General features: G+C 38.0%; 1 protein-coding gene across 1 annotated transcript in view; it reads right to left on the bottom strand.

The window, feature by feature from the left end:
• Positions 1–836: 836 nt before the first annotated feature.
• The window catches only part of cntn1a (contactin 1a), a 62,820-nt gene continuing 39,096 nt past the window's right edge, over positions 837–24,560 (bottom strand). The window contains exons 8-24 of the mRNA XM_079412390.1: positions 20,976–21,075; positions 19,886–20,070; positions 18,760–18,884; positions 17,593–17,713; positions 17,319–17,469; positions 17,108–17,235; positions 16,311–16,483; positions 14,088–14,232; positions 13,829–13,990; positions 13,497–13,646; positions 10,410–10,480; positions 7,199–7,433; positions 7,016–7,119; positions 5,800–5,989; positions 5,535–5,653; positions 4,245–4,398; positions 837–3,047 (exon numbers count right to left, since the gene is read on the bottom strand). Coding sequence (XP_079268516.1) covers positions 2,971–3,047; positions 4,245–4,398; positions 5,535–5,653; positions 5,800–5,989; positions 7,016–7,119; positions 7,199–7,433; positions 10,410–10,480; positions 13,497–13,646; positions 13,829–13,990; positions 14,088–14,232; positions 16,311–16,483; positions 17,108–17,235; positions 17,319–17,469; positions 17,593–17,713; positions 18,760–18,884; positions 19,886–20,070; positions 20,976–21,075 — 2,390 coding nt within the window. The 3' untranslated portion in view covers positions 837–2,970. The remainder of the gene's footprint in view (positions 3,048–4,244; positions 4,399–5,534; positions 5,654–5,799; positions 5,990–7,015; positions 7,120–7,198; positions 7,434–10,409; positions 10,481–13,496; positions 13,647–13,828; positions 13,991–14,087; positions 14,233–16,310; positions 16,484–17,107; positions 17,236–17,318; positions 17,470–17,592; positions 17,714–18,759; positions 18,885–19,885; positions 20,071–20,975; positions 21,076–24,560) is intronic.

Here is a 24,560-nt window from a genome sequence, read left to right as displayed (position 1 = left end):
TTTGATACAGCACTCTGTGAACAGCCACAGCTTTCAGTAATGCCCCTCTGTGTCTTACCCTCTTTGTGGAGGACGTCAATGTTCATCTTCTGGATCATTGCCAAGTCAGCAGTCTTCTCCATTATTGTGGTTTCAAAGAACAAGAGATACCCAGAATTTATCCTGTAGGGATGGTCATTAATTGAAACTCAAATGTAAATATTCTAATATTTTGAGATACTGATTTTGACTTTCATGAGCTGTAAGCTCTAATCATTAAAATTAAAACAAATAAACTTTTGAAATGTCTTACTTTACATGTTATGAATGTAGTAAAGTTTTACTTTTTAAGTTTTTCACAATATCCACATTTTTTTAGATGCACCTGTATATTGGGGTTTTACCTAAATCGACAGTGGATTTGATTGGATTTGTGGATTTTTAATCAGAAACTGAGATCACTTGGTTTATTTTTTTCATAGGCATTCACTGAAAGAACCATATATGCCCTGCCAGCCTAGTTTCCCAAGCACCGTTGTAAACAGACAGCGCTCACAATTATGAATATACTGGGTAGTGACTGATTACATGTAATCTGGGATATGGAATCAGATTCCATGAATTAAGTACATTGCATTTTAAAATGCTCATAATCAGATTACAGTTACTGTTTTATTGGTTACATGATTATGTTTTTCACACAATGGCAGTAAATTATTTATAACTGATTCTAAATTTTGCTTTCTAAAAATCCTACTGTCACAGCATTCAGCTTGAACTATATTCTCAACTTTCATGTACAAATAATTCCTCAAGTTACTAAACACAGACGTGAGGAGTCAACAGTCCCTGCTGGATTCAGTTCATGTTTATTTGTACAGTGCTTTTCATGATAAAAATCATTGCAAAGCATCTTTACAGAAAGTTAAAGTTTCTACATTATATTTAGTATCTTATCAGGTTTATAAGCTACTATGAGAGCGAGAAACACACAGCAGACGGGTTTGTTTGTTTGGTCTCTATAAAGTTTAATTGAAGACTGAGTTGAATGAAGCAGGTAATAACTGACAGGTTAGTCTAGTCAAAGAGTCTGACCTGTTGTTGAACTGAACCAGCGAGTATGACGATCAGTCCATTCAATCCCATCATGCATCTGGCCTCTGAATAACTGCAGGCCGCTAAAGCTCAAGGCATCCATGCATTTGGCAAAACTCTCACGCAGACGAACATCAGGAGCAAAAGCACTTAGTGGTGGTTTAAACGAGGAGCAACTTCAGCTCAAACACATCAAATCACATCAATTCACTGCTTCATTACAAACAATCTGACGAGTAACACCTTCAGATCAGATGAACGGCAGATCATATTATCTGTTTATAAAGGAGCATGTGACATACAGATGCATGAGTTAACAGAATAGAAATCATACATTCAAGCAAACACTCCAGTAGGAAACTCACAGAAATGATGTTTGCACCAATAGATAAAACTGTGTGAATATAAACAGACTGCAGCGTTCAATCATCATTTAAAGTTAGCAACTGTAACAAATATTATTATGAAAATAAAACAACGTTAAATGACATTCGTCTAAAATCACCTGCATTTGACACAGATCTGAATGATACAGTCAAAACAAAAGCGGTCTGTGCTCAAGAATCAGTGCCATCATGATTCTGCTTCTCTTATGTGGTTATTAATGAACGTGTTTAATGTTTCTGAATCTATGTAACTGAATGTGATGCATTAATAACTCCATGAATCTGTGTTCACCAGTGCTGCTAGATTACTTAACTCTACTCTGTTACTGATTACACATTACATGATTACAACTGTAATGCAATCTAGATTACTTATTTCAGGGAATATTTTTGGACTACTTTTGCATTACTTTTAGATTACTTTTAACCTAATTTGTTTATAGATTTAAATGCAAAAAAAAAGCAAATATGTTGTTAAATTATTTAAAATATTAAATATAAATCTCAGGGGTACTTCAAGTAAATATTCAGATGGGTTAAGCACTAATTAACATGAAAACGGCAATGACATGGACAAAGTCTTCCAGGTATTAAATATTTGTATATATCGGCAGTGTTTAGTAACTTGCGTAATTCATCTCATACATATGAGAATAACTCAATTATAAATAATTTAATGCCATTGTGTGAATAATTAGTAATCATGTAATCCATAAAAAAGTAACTGTAATCTGACAAGCATTTAAAAACGTAAAATAATCTAATTACAAGTACTAAACGTTTGAATCTGATTAGATAATCCAGACTACATGTAATGAGTGACTACCCAGCACTGGTGTTCACGAGGACGTGTTCAGTGGGAAATCATATTAAATCTAAACACAAATGCATTCGCTGTATTTGTTCATCCACATCAGCTGATCATATTTCATAACATTTCTGAGACTGAAGCTCGTAAACGAACACAAACTCAAACAAAAACGTCCTTTTTCATTCAGCAGCTGATGTTCCTCACATGAACCCAAGACAGATATTACAATTATATCCTAATTAAAAAAACTGAAATCTATCACAGATATGCTAATATAAAAAACAGATACAGTGTTGAATAGACTAATATCTTATAAATTATTGCATATATAATAATCCTCTAAAAGTGAATGAATGCTGAATGGAGTTGAATGTGAATTGTTGGTTTGCTTTGACTGTATCGGTCCACAGAAATAAGAGAAAGCCACTGATCGGACAATGACACAAAGACAAACATGAGACGCTGATCTGTCACCAAAACACACAGGAAGTCTCACAGCAGCACTTCCTGTTTCCGCTCCGTTTGGACCAATCAGCGCTCAGTAAGAGATCAGAGTGTGAGATAAGGCATACTGAACCGTTCAGACATTAAACACACGCTCTGTCCAGTCTTTTGTTCTCCAGAGCCGCGTGGACTCTGAATATTGGTGCGTTTCATCCTGTGAGAGTTCAGCTTCATTGAATCAGGATGAAACTACATTCAGAGAATCAAACTCAACAGAACCATGAGGAGAAGCGAGAAGAAGCCGAGAGACGGAGACGCCAGAACGGCTGCACCTGCAAAAACAGCACAAAACACTCTACTTTACTCCCTGACACACCATTAGTGGCTTCAGTAATGCACTTCACTTTCATTTGAGTCATCTGTATTGTGTTTGGCTTGATTAGTTGGGCACTTTCAGTAATTTATCGATATGGCCGCACTGACTGACACCATTGGTTGAGAACAACACTTGAACTGAATTAAGCTGGATGATGCACTGTTGTCTTTGTATAACGCTGACTTGACTTGTGTGTGTTTGTCATTACTCTGAATCAAAAGAGACCAAACTTGTGCGTTTTGGCCAAACTGTTCAAGATTTTCCTCATTTGTAAGTTACTTTGCATAAAAGCATCTGCAAAATGAATAACCAGAAACTTGTCTAGTAGAATATTGTGTTTGGAAGTCTGTTTTAATTTCTGTTCTAAATTTAGCTTTATTTTATTATTTTGTTTATATATTGTATTCTCATGTCATTGTTTATATGTTATTTGTGTATCATTTCCAAGAAAAATACTGGAAGGACAATTATATATAATCTATTCTTAAATGTAAATATGATAAAAGTCATCTTTCTAAATTTGATAGAGCTTGTTTTGCTGTGTGAAGTATTTCTGCTCCTGTGGTTACTTGTATCCCATGCTGTACCAGGATTATATTAATAACAGAACTGAGTGAAACCCAGGCATCATCTGAAGACACTGAGTGACCGCTGCATCTACTGGCCATTCAGGAGCACGTCACGACAGTGAATCTCATCATTATTTGCTTCATGTGAGCAGTGTTTGCTCTGATTATATGTATGTCCTGAATGCAATGGATACAAGCATCTGCATTAATACATATAAAAATATCATGACAAACTGCTGATGAATTTCCTCATTTGTAAGTCAACTGTGCATAAAAGCATCTGGAAAATGAATAACTGTAAATTTGTCAAGAAGGACTTAGTTGATTTCCAAATGTTGTTTTATTGTCTTTGTGGATGAGTTCAAGAAAAATACTAAATGGACAGTAACATATAACTTAATCTAATCTTAAACATCATGAGAGTTGTGTTTCTCAGTTTGATGGACTTGCATACAAACCATCAGCTACTTGTTTTGCTATCTTCATTATTTACTTGTTTACTTGTACTTTATCTTCAATCAGGATATGTTCATTCACACTAAATCATGTGTGTTTCATCTCCGCTAATGTAAAAGTGGTTTTACCTGCGATGCGCACTTGTGCGACGGCTCCGTCTCCTCCCTCGCTGTGAGCGCGCACCTCCACCAGGTAATCGCTCTTCTTCATGGGCAGATCGATGGACTGCTTCACTGTGGTGTACAGCACTCCATTGGGCTGCCCCTCCGGCCGGTACAGGACCTGAGTGAGAACAGCACAACATCAAGAGCAGACTGAACCCACGAGATTTACACACACATCTCTATAACACCAAAAGGAGGATACTTTGCGCAGGATTCAGTGAAGCCAAGATAGAAACAGGGACAGAAATGAACTTCTCCAGTAAGCAGTGATATTTACTACCTTCAACTGATTTCCAGGGACATTTCTACCTTAATAAGGACAAAATTCTTCATTTTACTCAGTAAATGCAGTTGGAATATTAAGCCACTTTAGGGCTGATGCCAGTCAAATGAAATCAATATTTAGATGGATTTACACAGATTGTTTAATGCAGCTTGGAGATACCATGAATGCATTTACACTGCATTATCAGATTAATGGTTTAAATCCAAAATGTACTGAATATAGAACTATGAAATTATACTTTAACCACCACATATGAAAATATAACCACCACTTAGTGTTGGCAAATCACATCTTAAATGAGTAAATCCCTGATTTACTCATTTAACGATTCATTTAAGAATGAACCAAGTGTTATAAAACAGATATGCTAAAAATAGTAAGAGTAATACTGTGTACTAGTATGCATTTTAGCTGGTAAGAATAAATCCGACTGTCCAATGTGAGATTATAGATTATATTTGAAACATTGCTGTATTTATAAGGGTTTTAGAGTATATCGTCCACATTCAGGCTCTTGACCTGAAATCTGCTCCGCAAATCAATTTCCAGTTTTGATTCGGCCTGTAATGATATCAACACAGATTTAAGGGACTGTCTGACATTGTCTTGATGAAAAGCCTAAAAGAATAAATGTGCAGCTACAGCCTAACATTAAATTGATGTTGTACGGTTATTTTGCCATCTGTCTCGCTGGAAACGTCTATGAAACTGAACCTGAAGGGAGACAGAGACAGAAAACCCATCCAAAACCACACATTTCTGAAGGCTTAGAGTCGTACCTCTAAATCAGTTACATATAAACGCTCACGCTTCAGCTCATATTTAATGAGCTATTCATATGCATGTGAACTCCATGAATCCAGTAAGACAAACACACGAAAACAAATTCAGAGACACTGAGCAGCAGGTGAATGAAGCATGAAGAGCAGCTCCATCAGTTTAAACACCTCTTTATTGTGTTTTCTGACCTTATATCCCTCCACCGTGGACTCGTTGGCCAGCGGCTCCACCTGCTCCCAGGCGATGTTGATCGTCGTGCCGCTGTAGTTCATCTTTGTGCCGATGATTTTAGGAGGCCGACTAGGAGCTGAGAAAACACACAGTCAGATCAGAAAATAACAGTAACATAAATGCCAATTATTTATTTTTAACATCACATTTACTCTTTTTTCATCCTCACAGTGTAAACATGTTTCCTAAAATACTCCTTCTATGGGCTCCTTTGGGACTTACGTGCTTTCTTGGTGTAGATGTTGTGGCGCTGGCTGGCGGGTCCGTATCCGGCGCCGTTATACGCCCGCACCTCGATGAGGTAATGTGAGTTGGGCTTCATGCTGTCCAGACGCGTGTGGTTCTCTCGACTGGGGACCAGAACACGCTGCGCAGACGCCTCGTTCTCCACCGACTCCCTCCAGTACCGGACCTGAGAGAGAACAGGCCACAAATTAACACACTATCATAGTTTATATTCATATTTTAAAATGAGCTTTACATTTTTGTAAGTTTTTTGTTTTATATTTTTTAATTAGTTCACATTTTATTTAAATGTCTGAATAGTTTTTTATGAATGTTTATTTATTAGTTTTAGTTTACTAAGTTTTAGTTTAAAGTTTTAAGTTTTTATATTTTATTTGAATATTTTTGTGGTTTTAGTTTTAGTTGACCCTGTCTGTATAGTAACAAAAATTAATAGAACAACATATTATCTTCAAAATAAATAATTATGAATAATTTAGTGCTGTCAAATGATTAATCGTGATTAATCGCATCCAAAATAAAAGTATTTGTTTACATAATATATGTGTGTGCTCTCTATATTTATTACGTATATATAAACAGACACACATGCATGTATATACTTTAATTACAAATTATGTTATGTTAATATATTAAATATATTTATATATAAATTAAATTATATGAATATGAATATATACAATATTTTCTGAATATATACTGAATGTGTGTGTATTTATATATACATAATAAATATAAACAGTACACACACATATATTATGTAAACAAAAAAATATTTAGGATGCGATTAATCACGATAAATCATTTGACAGCACCAGAATAATTCCAATTTATATATAATTTACACAATAAACCCCCCACCCCACTTTTTCGTCTTTAAAAATTTTCGCCAAACTTTGGAAATCACTTAATTTTCTTCCTACATTTCATTTTTTAAAAATCAATATAATTTTTTAGTTTGTTATTTTATTCATTTTTATTAATTTAAATGTTTGTTTCATATATTGTAATTTACTTCAGTTACCGCTGTATTGTAATTAATGAGAGGTCAGTTCATGATAATGACCCAGCTGCTAAATGAACACCTTTAAACAACAGGAAGTACATCAGCAAGTGAACCTGAGACGCGTGATAGGATAGTCTGATGTGATTGGCTCGTTCTGAGGTTAATGTTGAACTAGTGCTTTGGTACCTGGTATCCTTCAACCGTCTGCAGCTGAACAGGCACCCAGGACACGATGGCTTCTGTGGCCGACAGCGTCCTCGCCTCCATGATGGTGGGAGCTTCCGCAGGCACTGAGATGGAAACACACATCAGTAGGGTTGCTAGTTCACGTGGTTTAATTGTGTAAATCTGCAGCCGTGCGTCACCCACCGTCCTGAGCAGAGAAGATGAAGGCGCTGATGCTGAACGGCCCTTCGCCCTGACTGTTGAAGGCCTTCATCTTCACCTCAAACTTGGTGGACGGGGGGATTTTCGGGTCTTTGTGGACATACTTTTGGGCCTGAGGATCGGTCACCGTCACCCTCATCCACTCGGGGTCGTTATGAGGCTTGAACGCGATGATGTAGCCAAAATTACTGCCGTAGTAGTACTGCGGCTGGACCGGCTGCAGACACAAACCACATCAAAACAGTTTTTGGTTTTAACCGAAGGCAAGATAGCAAAGAAGCACTTAAAATAATATATATCACCTTACTTCCCCAGCTGATTAATCAAGTTGTATTACAAGTTATGTTTAAATATACAAATCAAATGTTGTGTAAATACACAAATGATGCATTATGATGATATAGGGTGACCAGAAGTCCCGAAAAATTCGGGACAGTCCCGAAATCTAAGCTGCTGTCCCGAATCCCGCTCTAATTGTCCCGAAAATTATACTGAAGCAAAATCTTAAATAGTTATTGTCTGATAAAACATAAAAAACTGTCCGTGGAGCGAGGTTGAGTCATCCTGCAGCCTGGCAACCAGCCCCCGCCGGCTGCTCATTGGCTGCAGCATCTTGTTTTTTTTTTTTTTTGGTTCATTAACTTCAGTTTGAAGTATAAAAATAGCCTAACGTTACTTCTATATTATATAAAATTATATGTATATGTAGGCTACTTATATTAATAAAAACATGATTGGTTCAGTCACTTTCGTTTGAAATTCATTATCTTTATTATTCATTACCCCCCCCGTCCCGAATTTCAACCAATCTCATCTGGTCACCCTATGATGATATAATCTGGTTTAAAAGTCCTTGATTTTGTTGATATACTACAGTTAAAGGATTTTACAGATGGGATTTTGGATTTCTCTTTTTATCAGAAAGTACTGTCAACAGACAGAAAATATTTCTTACCATGTTTTCATGAATAAAATGTTGTATAAATCAGTGTGAATTAAATAAGAACAAACCCCTCAGCAAAAACCTTCAGAATATAAAGAGGAATAAAACTCTTAAGTTTTGGTGTACGTCAGTGCTGCTGGAGTGGAGGAACAAATTCACAATCTTTAAATATATGCATTTTCACCATGTTTTTAGGAATAAAATGTTGTAAAAATCAGTGTAAATGAAATATGGACAAACCTCTCAGTAAAAACCGTCAGAATATAGAGAGGAATAAAACGTCTCAGGTTACGTATGTAACCATGGTTCCCCCGAAGGGAACGAGACGCTGCGTCGAAAACGCTAGGGGAACTCCTCCAGCGTGACCGCGCTCTGAATCACATGTGTAATCTGTCCAATGGAAGGGCGAGACGTCACGGGCGGGTGACGTAATCGACCAGGAAGCATGAAAGCATGTGCGACGGAGCAGGTGTCAGCTTCTAGGAATGAAGCAAGCGCTGGCAGGGATGCCGGAAGTGTGACCTCGAGACGCAGGTTCTCGTTCCCTTCGGGGAACCATGGTTACATACGTAACTTGAGACGTTCCCCTTCAGGAGCTTGAGCTGTCAAGATGCCCACGAGATGCCCACGCTGCCAGACTTCCATGTCCCTGCCCTGTGTGTATCCCTCGGGAGCACAATGAGGGCGAGAGAAAAAGGGCCACGAGTGGCTAAAGTCGGCAGGGCCTGCGTCCCAAAGGCCAACTTCTAAGAAGTGAGTCTTGATCCCCAGGAAAGGGGAGAGCAGAGGACTCAAGGCTATGGAATAGCATCCTGATCCACCACATAGCATAAGCTCTCTGGCCGGAGCCCTCAGCCTATATAGCTGCCACGTAGACCCTCAGGGTGGAGTGGGTTAACCCTGCAGAGGAACAGGCCTACACGAACTCCAGAACTGTACCAATCGGGCAGTTAGCTGGGTCAAGCTGGCAACCGCCGCACCATGAAGTGAAGAGCTTCCACTTCAGGGCATACAGTTTCCTCGTAGAGGGAGCTCTGGCTTGGAGGATGGTCTCGACAACCTCGACTGATAGACCAGACGCTATGAGCTGTGCCTTCTCAGTGGCCAAACCCACAGCTTCCACAGCTCCGGGCGAGGGTGGACGAAAGTGCCCCCCGCCTGTGTGAGGAGATCTCCCCTGACGGGAATCTCCCATGGAGTACCGTCGAGAAGAGAAATCAGGTCCGAGAACCATACTCGGCACAGCCAGAACGGCGCTACCAGTAGTAGACTGACCTCGTCCCGGCGCCCTCTCGCCAGAACTCGAGTTCAGAAAAGCGTACAGACGAAGCCTCGGCCAAGTCTGCACCATAGCATCCAGTCCTAGAGGAGCTGGAGGAGTCAGAGAGAACCAGAGGGCCTCAAAATTAAATGCAGAAAGACAACCAGACGAGTAAACACAGTCTGATATGAAAAGGATTCATAATAAGAATGAGAATGATGTAATGCACGCGTCGCCTCGGCAGCGACAGCGAGCTCTCACTCAAAGGGGGAAGAACCACACCGCGGGCTTCCAGCCACAAACGAGAGCGCTAGATCTAGGGGAATGCAGGTGGAGATAGGACGAACCCGTCTCCAATCCGTCCGCCAGATCCATGTTGCGATCCCCGCGATCTCACTCGCCGCCGTGCCTCAGCAGTGGCGGACCGGAACCGCAAGATCGTACATTTAGACATTGTGGAGCTTATTCAAGTGATTGTGAGGGACAAACAACACTAAATAAGACTCACAACACAGATTGACAGACACACATGCAGAGTAGCGGTTGCTGAATGACAAAAAGCTGACGCCGGCTCCGCTGCACGTGCTTTTATGCTTCCTGGTCGATTACGTCACCCGCCCGTGGCGTCTCGCCCTTCCATTGGACAGATTACACATGTGATTCAGAGCGCGGGCATGCTAAGCCGTTCCCCTAGCGTTTTCAACGCAGCTTGAGTTCCTGAAGGGGAACTCTAAGTTTTGGTGTATGTTAGTGGTGCTGAAGTGGAGAAAAAACTTTTAAAGATATGGATTGAGTGATTAAAGATATGAACTGAAATCTAGAAACGCAAATAGATAAAGTGCAATAAAATAAACACTTAAATGTGCATTTTAGATCCCTTTGAAATTGAAATTGAAAGAGAGAATTGCATTTTGCTGTTATTTGGAGAGGGATTTTTCTGATTTCTAGAATGACACCGGTCTTTATGTGAGAAACATGAGCACTGGTACCGTCCATGTGATGGTGAGCTCACGACTGGTTCCTCCTCCTCCTCCGATGTCTGACGGAGCCACAACAGGCCCTACAGAGAGAGAAATTACAGTCATTATGCTTGCTAAGACATTCCTATGCAATTACTAGTTGCTATGGTATTCTAGATGATTCCAGCGGTGCTACTGTATGTTGTGGCTGGTTTCCCAGAATGCTGCTGGAGGACTAACACACCGATGCTTAATACTTAGAGTTAGTGGTTTACTCAGATCACTTTCAGCAATATTACTACCGAAGATTGACATAAACATAATACATTCAAAAACTGCCTGTTTGGACCTGGAGGAACGTAAGCTTATTAAACAGACTTCTGATCATTTTCAACTAAGGAAAAGGAAAAGGACAGAATGTGATGTGTGGTCAAGTATTGTGTCACATACTCAGAATGTGTGCTCTGCATTTCACCCATCCAAGTGCACACAGCAGTAACTGGTATGTACCAAGTACCATGTTTTTACAGCATTTTGCCCTCTTTTTACTAACTGAACGTATTAGAAATTCTTATACATGAAAACTACTGTGATTTCAGTATTCGTGAGAAACTTTATCTGAATATATCATTTTATGAAACGTATAAGAGCATACAGAGATACTAAGAATTATCAGTATTAGCTCCATTGGAATGAACAAAATGGAATTACTTTTTTTTTTACTTGTAACTCATAACTGCTCAAAAATAGTCCAGATTTATTAAACCAACATTTTCTAATAAAGCAACATCAATATTAGCCTGGAATGCTTTAAAACATATATTATATTCCTTTCATTTGCATAAACTGTCATTTTATCATGAAAAGGTTCTGAGCACTGAAACGGTTCATCAACAGGTGGCAGCAGAGTGAAATGTGGGCTTCTTCTTTTCAAACCTCTCTCCTTTATCAAATTCAGACTATATGCTCTTTGAACTTTTGCTCTGCACCCCGCTGGGCTGTATTTCATCTGATATAGTTCATGTGTTATGCAAATTGCGTCTAGTGTGTTTACTGTGGAAGCCCGTTTCTGCCAATGAATAAAAAATAAAACAAGGTAATTGCGACTTTTTATCTCACAATTCTGACTTTTTTTCTTGCAATTCAGAGATATAAACTCGCAATTCAGAGATATAAACTCGCAATTCAGAGATATAAACTCGCAATTCAGAGATATAAACTCGCAATTCAGAGATATAAACTCGCAATTCAGACTTTTTTTCTCGCTATTGCGAGTTTATATCTCACAACTCTGTCTTTCTCGCACCATTAAAACACTCTCCGTGTAAAGCTTTGCAGTGCTTTGTTCAGTTTGCTATAGATGAACTATATATTGAACTAGATGAATGTTGCGTCCGAATATGATTTTTGAACAAACATAAAAATGACTCATTATTCTTTATTTCTCTGTTTTACATTAACATTTACATTTATGCATTTAGCAGACGCTTTTATCCAAAGCGACTTACATTGCATACAAGTTACAGTTTTTTTTTTTTTACATTTTATCAGCTCTTGCTTTCCCTGGGAATCGAACCCATGGCCTTGGCGTTGCTAGCGCCATGCTCTACTATTTGAGCGACAGGAAAGCCTAAAAAAAGTTTTGCGCTCGCGGTTGGACAGTACCATTACCGCCGGGCTTTCAGACACAGCATTCTTCATTTCTTTATAGTTCTGAGTTTGAGGCGTTATTTTAATAACAGCTGTCAAGTAAAGAGTGTATTATTGAAACAGGAGAGTGGATATATATGAATGCACGCAGGCGGATTTCCTTCGCTCTCGCACGCATGCGTTCATCTCTATGTTCCTGCTATAGAATTATCTTATCTCCGGTATTTAATGCTGTAAGATATCGACCAAGCAAGACTTCCCCGATGAAAATTATACATAAATGAAGGATTCATTATTTTTAAATAAGTTTTTTTTATTATTATTTAGTCAATTATATATGAAGAGTTCAGATGCAAAAGCTTAAATGCCATCTAAAATTAGCATTTTTCGTTTATGTTCAGTTATTTCACTTTAATGACAATGAAAAGAACCTGAGAAAAATGCTCATTTTAGAAGAAAATTTCAGATGGCTTTTGGGTGCAAAATTCAGTTCTTCGAAGACCACAGCCCTGCAGAATTTAGTTCCAGCCCTGCTCAAAAACACTGTTGCTTTTGTTTGTTTTTATTCAGATTTATAGCTGAACCGTGTGTATTTGGGTTGATGCTAAACTTTGCAGTATAAATGAAGTATGAATGAAGTATTATGCTCTTGAAGGACAGTCAGATTCTGCTGTACCAACACATAAAGGGATTTCTGGAAATAATGCTGCCGATGAGCTATCAATAATAGTGTTTCAATAATACACTCTTTACTTGACAGCTGTTATTAAAATAACGCCTCAAACTCAGAACTATAAAGAAATGAAGAATGCTGTGTCTGAAAGCCTGGCGGTAATGGTACTGTCCAACCGCGAGCGCAAAACACAGAAATAAAGAATAATGAGTCATTTTTATGTTTGTTCAAAAATCATATTCGGACGCAACATTCATCTAGTTTAATATATAGTTCAGCTATAGCAAACTGAACAAAGCACTGCAAAGCCTTACACGGAGAGTGGCTTAATGGTGCGAGAAAGACAGAGTTGTGAGATATAAACTCGCAATTATCTTGTTTTATTTTTTATTCATTGGTGGAAACGGGCTTCCATAGTTTACAGTGTGTTGTTTATTAGCAGAATTTAGTCGTAAATGTGTGTTTGTGTGTGTGTGTTTGTTTGTGTGTGTGTGCGTGTGTGTGTGTGTGTGTGTGTGTGAAATGTGGTAATGAAGTTTTTTTGAGACATATCTACATTCATCTATTTTTTTTAAATCATATCTAAAAAAATATAATATATTTATTTTAATGTTTTATATATGATGTATATATGTATTTTAGTAGTCTTTACTCATTTCCAAAGTTTGCCTCCTGATCCAAAACCTTGAAATCTGTATGCATTGCTTCCAGGTCAAAACGGGCTGAATGCAGTGTCTGGGTTAAACAAACACACTAATGGCAGTAAACCACAGGTGAGGACGGAAGGAACTCACTGGCTTCTCTGGTGGTGATTTTGGGCGAGGGGTCACTCGGGGGTCCGGTGCCCAGCGTGTTGGTGGCGATGACCCTGAACTCATACTCCATCCAGGGCGTCAGATTGATCACGGTGGCCATTTCTGCATTTCCCTCCACATTCACTGGAGCTGAAGACACACAGAATCACTGGATCAACACACAGACTCACTGGGACTGGTTTAGATCTAAAATAGTGCTTTAGTCAAGATGACTATCAAATAAAATAACCATCTCAAACGTGCAGAAAAACATTAATATATGAATTATACATGCATACACACACGTGTCAACACTATAGTGATGTACTCACAGGTGGACGCGTCTCTCCAGTCCTGCTGCGCTCGCACGTCTCTGTACTGGACGCTGTATTTGGAGATGGGACTCAAGTTATCCGTCCCGTGACTCCAGGTCACCCTCACGCTGCTGGTCATCACCTCGTCCACACGCACCCCTCCGGGAGGACCAGGGGGACCTGAAAATGAGGAGACACAGGAGCTAGTGATGGAAAAACAATCTGAGATACGGGGAACATCAGCAGCTCAGCTCATGATAAAGAGTCTCAGTCTGACCTCTGACCACCAGCTCTGCGGAGGCCGTGATGTTGTCCACCGGCGTCTGCGCTGTACAGCTGTAACGTCCCGTGTGTCTCAGCTGTGTGTTACTGATCACCAGCTCTGAGCTGGACGTCCCAGCCTGACCGTCCTGATTAACAGCCTGAGCAACAATCATTTCAGTTAATACACTTGCTAAACACACAAGACACATGTTCACACCATGAACAATAACTGTAATGATCACTACAACCTTCAGTTACTTTTACATTTAGTCATTTAGCAGACGCTTTTATCCAAGCCACTTACAAATGAGGATAATAGAAGCAATCAAAACCATCAAAAGAGCAGTAATATGCAAGTGCTCAGTTAGGTTTTTAATTGATTTAGGTATATATATATATACACACACACACAGTATATATATAGATATATATATACCAAAAATTATTCAGGCACCAGATATAATTATTGATATTTTTTCACTAGTGGGTGCAGGACACTACAGTTCATTTATGTAAGTGAGGATAGCAAAATAAAGCAAACTGTTATAACCAAATGTTATATACCCAAATGTCGCTTTTGTTAAGTGAAATGTTATACCCAAAAATTCTTCATACAGTGGACTACCAGTAAAATTTATAAAAAATTGGGTTAAAACACTATTCAGACACTTTGACCTGAGCATGTTTTGTTTGTGTTTTTTTTTTACATCACAGACTGAACAAAATTAAGCATTGCTTGGTTGACCTAAATTGGTATTGTCTAATTGAGCACTGAAATTTAACAGCTGAATTGTTTTTGGTTGATTGTAATTCATTACATACCTTTTTTTCTGATACAGTTTAAAGGGTTACTCCACCCCAAAATGAAAGTTTAGTCATTAATCACTGTCGTTCCAAACCCGTAAAAGCTGTCTTCGGAACACAATTGCAGATATTTCAGGTGAAAACCGGGAGGCTTGTGACTGTCCCATTGACTGCCGAGTAATTAACAGTCAAGGCCCAGAAAAGTATGAAAAGCATGCATGTCACCACAAGGATGTGCTATTTTCGTTCAAATCCCTGTGTAAACACACGTAGAATCCTTGTGTTGTGGCTGATACAGAAGAGCGCAGGCAGCTTGCATTCAGTGGATAATCTCTCAAATGGGCTACGGTGACGCGGAGAGACAGAGAGGAGACGAATTGTTGGAAAAAAAGTCGTTATTTTTATATTCTTTGCGTACAAAAAGTATTCTTGTTGCATCATAAAATTCAGGTTGAACCATTGATGGCAGATTCCTGACGAGGCTTTTCTGGGCCTTGACTGTTAATTACTCGGCAGTCAATGGGACAGTCTCCCGGTTTTCATCTGAAATTGTGTTCCGAAGACTAAGCTTTTACGGGTTTGGAACGACATGAGGGTAAGTGATTAATGACTAAACTTTCATTTTGAGGTGGAGTAACACTTTAACTCTGAGTTCTTCTCATATTTTATTACAATTTTCTAAACTATAGCAATAAACTGTGATAATGTGAGAAATGTTGAAGGTGTCTGAATAATGATTGGTTTGACTGTGTGTATAAATAAAAAGAAACAAGAAGATAGAATAGAAAAAGAATAGAGTAAGCTGGTGTAAGAGGCTCTTGTTGAGTTAAGACGATAGTGGCATTCACACCAGAGCTATGACGATAACAGCAGAGAGATATCACTGGATCCACCTCAAAGTGATTCATCCAGCAGATGACAATATACTTATTAGTACAGTTTTCATGATATTTATTGTTATAGTTATCATAATCATTATTATGGTTATCATTGCTGTTCTCATTATTATTACAGTTCTCATCATTATAGCTATTGTTAAGGATACCATTATTTATAATTACAGTTATTGTTATGGTTATTAATATATTCATTATTATAGTTATAAACATTGTAGTTAACATTGTTATAATTATCAGTATAATTGGGACAGTTATCATTATAGTTACTGATATAGTTGTACTTCTCATTATAATCATAATTATTGTTATACAGTCGTTTCATTAATTGTCATAGATACCATTAAAAGCAGAATTAGAGTTATCATAAGTAGCATTATGGTTACTTTTATAGTTATAATTATAATCATTATAGTTGTCATTATTATAGTTATGGTTTTTTAGTGTTAAGGCATCACAATGGTACTATTAATGAACTAAATAAATAATTATCAGTTGTTTGTCATCAGTATTAAACAGGTGAAGACTGAATTGACCATCGTGTGCTCGTAATGCTCTCGGTCTCGGTCGAAGTCGATGATGTTCGTGTCGAGGGACCAGATGAAGGTGAGGTCGAGGGTGGGGTCATGTGATGCAGCACACTCCATCCTGGTGCTCTCGCCCACACTGACGTCAGCGTTGGATGGGGCCAGAGTGATCTGCGTGGCGTCTGAGGAGAGAGACACTTGTTATCCTCTGAATGCAGGAGAACACCTCTCACTTCTGCTGAGGACCGTCAGTCGCATGCTTGTGGCAGCAGAGGGCAGCAGCGAGACACACACAAACTCAACCAACAAACAAACTCAGCTAGATTATAAACTATGACGTTCATGTGAGAAAAACCCAGCAAGAAAATCTGAAGTAGGTTTTTAAAGATTAAAGTTAGAAGTTTTTAATGCCATTCAGTCTGTCAGACAGTGTTGTAGGATATCATGGGTGGTTGCTAGGGTGTTGTGGATGGTTGTTAGGGTGTTACTTTGCAGTTTCAAAGGTTTTCTGGGAGGTTTCTAGGCTAGTAGGTAGATATGAGGTTACTATGATGTTCTGGGTGATTGGTAGGATGTTGCTATGCAGTTGTTAGGATGTAACTTTGCAGCTTCTAGGACATTCTGGGTGGTTCTAGAGTGTTGCTATGCAGTTGTTAGGGTTTTCTGGATGGTTGTTAGGGTGTAACTTTGCAGCTTCTAAGATGTGGCTGCCAGGGTGAACAGTACATGGTCTTTCTCAAGAGAACACCATAACAGCAGTAATAATCAGCATGAGCTATGGTTAGGGTCTGGTTTCCGTGTCGTACCGGTGACTGACAGCGATCCGGTGCTGTTCGCTCGGCCTCGGTCGTTTTCTGCGAAACACGTGTATTTGCCTTCGTCGGATTTGGTGACGTTCAGAAGCTCTAAACTCCCGTCTGGCCAAATGAAGATCCTGCAATCATGGAAGACAGACTGAATATGAACGGCTCTGGAGAGATCAGGGATCCGTGAGATGACCTCTGCGTGAGCTCTGACCTGCTGGAGTTGTGCAGGAGCTCGGTTCCTTTGCTCCAGGAGATGCTCGGCCGTGGCGCCGCTCGGGGTTTGCAGTCAATCACCACGCGCCCGTTTTTGGCCCCCAGAAGTTTGGGTTTCACCGGGTTCCACTCAAATGAAGGAGCGCCGGCTGAGAAAACAACACATTCAGTGGAAGAACTAGCAGTGTTCCTCAAGATCTTCAACTCTGTGAGTCCTAAAGCTCAGAACCATGTTTTACAGCAAATGTTAATACTAAACGATGAATACTCACCGAACACCCTGAGCTCGGCGTTGGCATATATCGTGCCATGATGGTTCTCAGCGAAACACTGATACATCCCTGAATCATCAAACGTCAGGTCTGTGAAACGCAACTCGTGGTTCTTGGCGTACTGATGGAGGAGAAGCAAGAAGAGAACAGATTCATCCGTCAGAACTCAAGACCGCCTTCATCAGATGATATCACATCGTCATATTATACTGATTATTATAAGCCTCTGAAATCTATCAATGAGAAGAATCCCTAAAAACTGTAAAAATAAAATAACATTATTCATACAAATAAATAAATAAATGTGAATACAATTCATACAAGCTTAAATGTAAAAAAGTACAAAAATGATTTAATGCAAATATGTATATATAAACAATGTATTTGTTTAATTCATTTAATAAAATAAATGAAAATAAAATCATAATGATAAAAAAATGACAAAATAACAACACAAATAAATCAATTTGGCGTGCAGAATAATGCAGTACAAATACATTTGAATTCTAATTAATGCAAAAACAAACAAACACATTAATTAATGTATTTGATTATTTATTAATTTGATAAACCAAAATAAAACCATAATTATATAAAAATCATAAAAATATATTAATATTTAATATAAAGTAGATTTTGACTGAAGACACTGTAAAACACTAACATCTGTCTGGCATTATTATTCTGTTAGAAGTCGTGTTTGATTTGCATTCTGTGGCTCTTCCTGTGATATACGCTGTAGACACACTTCAGGTGTTTGGATCAGCACCATCTGGTGATTGTTATGTAAGCAGATGCATGATGGGAAGGCCTCGCTCCAGATGGGAACACAGCCAGCAGTCCGGTCGCCCAGTGCTCAATGCCACACAACACGCTCATTCATTACGCTGATCTGCTGCATCTATTTACATCACTGCTGAAGTCAAGGAGTTTGCTAATGCATTTTACTGACTGGGACAATGTTTGCTACTTTTATTGACATCAAAATAGGGAGATTGTGGTGTTCCTGTAGCTCAAAGAGTGGAGCATGATGCTAGCAACACCAAAGGAATGGGTTTGAATGCATGAACTGTTTAAATGTATAAAACTCTAAATGCAACATCAGTCACTCTGAATAAAAGCATCTGCCGAATGCAGACTTGATTATAAATCAGATGCCAGTGATACCATTCGTCCGTTCTTCAGGAAGTGCACATGGGGTTTGGGTTTCCCGCTGGCCAGACAGGACATGATGTAATCGCCTCCGATGTCTCTCTCCGAGCTGCTGATCTTCTCCACCCATTCAGGAGCTCCTGAGACAAACACAAACACACGCGTAAACCACTGTTATTTAGTGTCATTTAGATACAGTATTTATTCATATGTAGAACTTTTAGTTAATTTTGTACATCAAATTAAAGTAAATGAAAAACACTGCCTTGGCAACTAGCTTAAAAATAAGTTGAAGTTTTTTAATACTAAGTTAATGTTTATTTAATTTCAAAGTTTTTACTGATTTTAGTTTCAGTTAACTATAATAAACCCTGATGTAAACAAGCAATGCTTTACGGCACAATTTTTGCCAATCCTAATACAACTCTTTCACCGCCAGCGGTTTTGCTGATTTTCACTAAAACTTCACGGCCCCCAGAATATTTTGTTGTATGAATATCTGAACATGCAATATATCAAAATAAAGATCATAAAGAAAATAAATTAGTTTTATTCTAGCTTCAAGCATTGTTTTTTATCAACACTTGAATGTAGGTACTCTGAAACATTAGGCAGTTTTCATTTATATGCTGTTAGTGTTGATGATCGCATTATTTTTCATATGCATATGCTTACATATGAGATTGCTCATTTATGCGTCTTCCTGGTCTGTGTTTTTGATCGGCACTTTCTAGACTCATTCACGAACGCCCCCTAGCATTTAACAGTGGAAATCCAGAAAATTTGGTGTTTGGCAGCGAAAGAGTTAAGCATTTTGGTAACACTTTATTTTGATGGTCCCTTTTGAGCATTCTGTAGACAATAAGTAACTTTGCACATACATTTCAACATATTCTAACCCTACCAGTTTACTAATACACTACTAACACTCTAATATGAGTTAGACATATAGGTGCAATATTACTTATAGTCAACTCAATGTGTTAAAGTGACCATCAAAATAAAGTAAACCAGCATTTGTATTGTTATTTTGATGTTTTTGTGTGCACTCTATTTTCCAGTATAAGCCTGTAGGAATATGGTATTGCTCTTCTCAGTAATGTCTCATTGCGGTGTGTTCATAAGGTCATGTGACTCTCACCGTCCACATATAGATGCACTTTGTGTCTGTCTTTGCCTTTGGAGTTGTCAGCCTCACACTCGTATAAACCCTCGTCCTCGTACTGGATGTCGTAAAGATGAAGGAGACTTCCTGACATACTGATGTTGTGGCGATGGACCGGCAGATCACCATCCACCCTCCTCCATCGGATCTGAGGGATGGGGCTGAACACACACACACACACACACACACACGCACACACGCACACACGCACACACACACACACACGTACGTAACATGGTCAGATCTGCTTGTTAAACATAATCAATGTTACAAAAGCCTCAACTTTAAACACATTGTGTTCATCAGTATTAGATGATAGAGAATACATTTAAGAGACAACCAATCAGTGACTGAGTAATGTGTATTTTGGATGTTTTCTTTCCATTAGTCTGAAAAAGTCTGTTATAGAAGCAAAATACACCAAAATTGATCAGTGCATAAAAAACAGTTGTTCCTGGTTTATTCGTGAGTTCATTGTAGTATGAGATATGTATGAGTATGAGTACCGTCTTTTTCAGAACTTAAACTTCCTCTTCAATCCCAAATGAACATTTATTGAGACTAAACAACAGAAACAACTCAAGACAGATATCCAATTATAACTGCATATGCAAAAATGTTACATTGATATCCCTGATCTTATTCTGAACACTGAGCAACTGATTCATTTAAGCCAATAAGAGATTTTCTTTGTACTTTTAATAAATGTAATCATAATTTAGTTTGAAAATAAATGCTAGAAACAAAGCCTGATGGTAATTCCGCATGCAAATATTCCAGTGATGTCATTGATAGATTGTTCAGTAATTAGTAAAGCATCAGAGTCAGTTAATAGAAGATTTTCTCATTGGACTTTAAAAGTGTAAGCTTTAAAAGAGTTTATAACCAGCGCAGGCAGACCGCACATACAGCATAAAGCTGAAATTATTAAATCAAATCTGGATGTTAGTCAATTGAAACGTAAATATTTGCAGGAAATTGTGCTGAATAATGAAGAATTTGAGGAAAATGACTGAAGTGGTGCTTTGCAAACACTGAGAAGTCCTCTGTGTGGCGTTTTTCTTACTTTCCCAGCGCGAAGCACTCCAGCGTGACGTTCTGCCCCACCAGCGTGTAAGTGTCTGGAGATTTGACTTTGATATCAGCGGGATATTTCCTCAGAGAACCTGATAGAGAGCAGAAATGAGACGGCAGTGAATGACTGAGGTCCTGATGGATTCGTGCGAGTCTTTCCTGTTTGTTTATCAGCTCTGAGGCGCTTTGACTCAACACATTCATGATGCTGTGACAGTCACAAACAACTGTAATATTACACACACACACGTATGAATCACGTGCATGCCGTGCTGGGACTGAAGTGATTTGCTCTAGATATTAAATGTTCATGTGGAATTAAATCAAGTGCAGGTGAAAAGGGTAAAAACTAACTAACAGACATCACCATACCTCACCAGCTGATCACAGTACATTAAGAATTCAAATGTTTTCTATTTCAAGTTTTCTGAAATGTTTTGTTTAAATATGAAAATAGGGCGATTCCTAGTTAAATATGCCCTAATTGTGTGCATTTACAGAAAATAAATCTGAAAGTTGGATGAATACCGGTTCAAAATTGTTTGATTTTGATGACGTATGAGAGTTAAAGGTTTTTCAAGAGGGGCTTTCTCTATTTATCACTCCATAAATCAGAAAATGCGGTCAACAGACAGAAACGCTGTTTTTCAGAATACAATGATGTATAAACGAGTGTGAATGATATAGAAACAAACCCCTCAGTACTTATCTTCAGAACATAGAGAGGAATAAAACTCTAAGTGTTGGTGTATGTGCTTCTGAAGAAGAGAAACACACTCATGACCTTTATACTGTAAAACCCAACAAGCTAAGCGAACTCAAACCGTTTGAGGAAACTTATTACATTAAACCATATAAATGTTGTAAAACTAACAATTATGAGTACTCTGAACTTATTTCAGCTGAGTTCACTAAGTAATTAAGTGATTAATTAAGTGCTGATTGAGCATTAGTGATGAACACCTGCTGTTAACAACTGAAGAAGAGAAACACAAGAACAACAACTAACTGAAATAAAATACATGAAATCTCAAGATCTAGACAAACAGCATCACCAGCTCCACTTATTAATAACCAGACTGAGGCATCTACAGGAGATCTGATTGAGAATTAACTAAGGTTTAGATGTTGATTTATTGTCATTAGAAGTAACCATGTTAGAGATCAGTGTCTGCTTTAGTTGGGCTCTTGACCCTGGACTTTATTAGTTTCTCTGGCTGTTATAAGCAAGTGTTCCTCGAGTATATTTGCTGCAACTCAAAAGCCCAGAGAAAGTGATCAGTAGTTGCTTGTTACACATTTATAGTGATGATCATCTATTAGTGAACTGATCTCAGTGAGAGTGAACATAGACTCAATGTGTGTCTAATCTATGATTAAATGGATGTTGTATTGATTTTAGTGAAAGTGATTCTAAGAGCCAGCGGTTCCGTGGCAGTCTGTTAATAAAGAGGACTTTCCAGACAGTTTGTCCTCATAAAAGTTTTAATCTCTGGCATCAGCTCGACTCACACAGACATTAAGAATCAGCTTATGAACCTCAACAATGGTGACCATTTAAAAATAAAAATAAAATAATAATCATGTTGCAATGCATGCTGGGTACTAGCATAGGACAAAACTCATCAGTGGCTCCCAGCATGCATTGCTGCATGATTTGTATTTTTTTTAATGGTCACTATTGTTGAGGTTCATAAGCTGATTCTAGCTGCTGCTGCCATCGATTCAAACTTTTTTTGTGGATAAACTGTTTGGAAAGTATTTATATTAACAGCCTGTTACAGAACCACTGGCTCTAGAATCATTTTCACTAAAATCAATGCAACATCCATTTAATCAGAGATTAGACTACTGATCATTTTCTCTGGGCTTTTGAGTTGTAACAAATATGCTCGAGGAACACAGTCACAACAACCAAAGAAAAGACAACCTAACACTCAACTAAAGCAGACACTGATCTCTAACATGGTTACTTCTAATGAAAATAAATCAACATCTAAACCTTAGTTAATTCTCAATCAGATCTCCTGTAGATGTCTCAGTCTGGTTATTAATAAGTGGAGCTGCTGATGCTGTTTGTGGGGTTGTTTAATCAGATCTTGAGAGATTTAATGCATGTTATTTCAGTTGATTTCATCTAAAGCGATGGTGTTTCTCTTCTGCAGTGATTCTGGTTGTTAACAGCAGGTGTTCATCACTAATGCTCAAACAGCACTTAATTAATCACTCAATTACTTAACTGCAAGTTTTAACACTTACATGGTTTAAACCAAAGGGGGATTTGTTTTCTCGAACGGGTTGAGTTACCCTAACTCGTTGGGTTTCACAGTGAACATGCATTTTCACCATGTTTTTAGAAATAAAATGTTGTATAAATTGATGTGAATGAAATATGAACAAACCCCTTGGTAAAAGCATTCAGAATATAGAGAGGAATAAAACTAATTTGTGATGTATGTCAGTGCTGCTGAAGTGGAGAAACATACTGTTATAGATATACTGTTACTGATATATACTGATATATACTGATATATACTGATATATACTGATATATACTGATATATACTGATATATACTGATATATACTGATATATACTGTCACTTTCAGACCTCTAACTTTCTCTACAGTTGAAAACGAGAGACGAAACCGTAGTAACGACTCATTCTGGACAGTTTTCTGTTGTCACACAGAAGAACATTAACTACTGAGTGATCAGAAACTAGTCTCGTATAGCTATAGTGAAGAGATCATGATGGAGTAGGGATACTATTATTGCTGAACTAACGTGTGTGTGAAAGCTTGTTTTTGTGTGTGTGGAGCAGATTTCTTTGAGGAGATTATTTGATCTTGAACAGACCTAAAATAAGCAGCAGCTCAATCAGAAATACAGTTTGTCTTCTCTTTCAGATCTTTGCTGTTGCTTTACACTCAGTATCGAGTGGTTTCTACCATGGAAGATATAACAACACTTCTGCATAAGCGTCGCTCACATTTTATTCAGAAACTGAAAAACAGTATTAGTAAAAACAGTAGTATTTACAATGGTATCAAAAGCAAATGTGTTTAAAACATCTACGCCTATAAACTTGATTTAAACTGCTAAATAATATTCTCCTTCAGTATTTTAGTAAGTAGTCTAAAGATTCATAATTCAAGATACATTTACTTGAGATGCAAAATAACTTAAGATATAAAGTCTAGTTTTCAGAAAAAAAGAAGTGAGCTTATACTTAAATCCAGAAAATAGCTGCCAGTGGGCTCAGAAATATAAACCAAATTCATGGTTTATGAGACCATGGACCACAAAACCAGTCATAAGGATCAATTTAGTTTTTTTTTGATTTTCAGACATTTTCTGGAAGCTGAATAAATGATCTTTCCATTCATGTATGGTTTGTTATGATCGGACAATATTTGTCTGAGATACAACTATTTGAAAATCTGGAATCTGAGGGAGCAAAAAAATCTAAATATTGAGAAAATCTCCTTTAAAGTTGTTCAAATGAAGTTCTTAGCAATGCATATTACTAATCAGAAATGAAGTTTTGATATATTTACGGTAGGAAATTTACTAAA

The sequence above is a fragment of the Barbus barbus genome (assembly GCF_936440315.1).
Source record: "Barbus barbus genome assembly, chromosome: 48".
NCBI lineage: Eukaryota > Metazoa > Chordata > Actinopteri > Cypriniformes > Cyprinidae > Barbus > Barbus barbus.
Note: the sequence above shows the minus strand (reverse complement) of the source record. Positions and strands in the feature narration are given on the sequence as shown.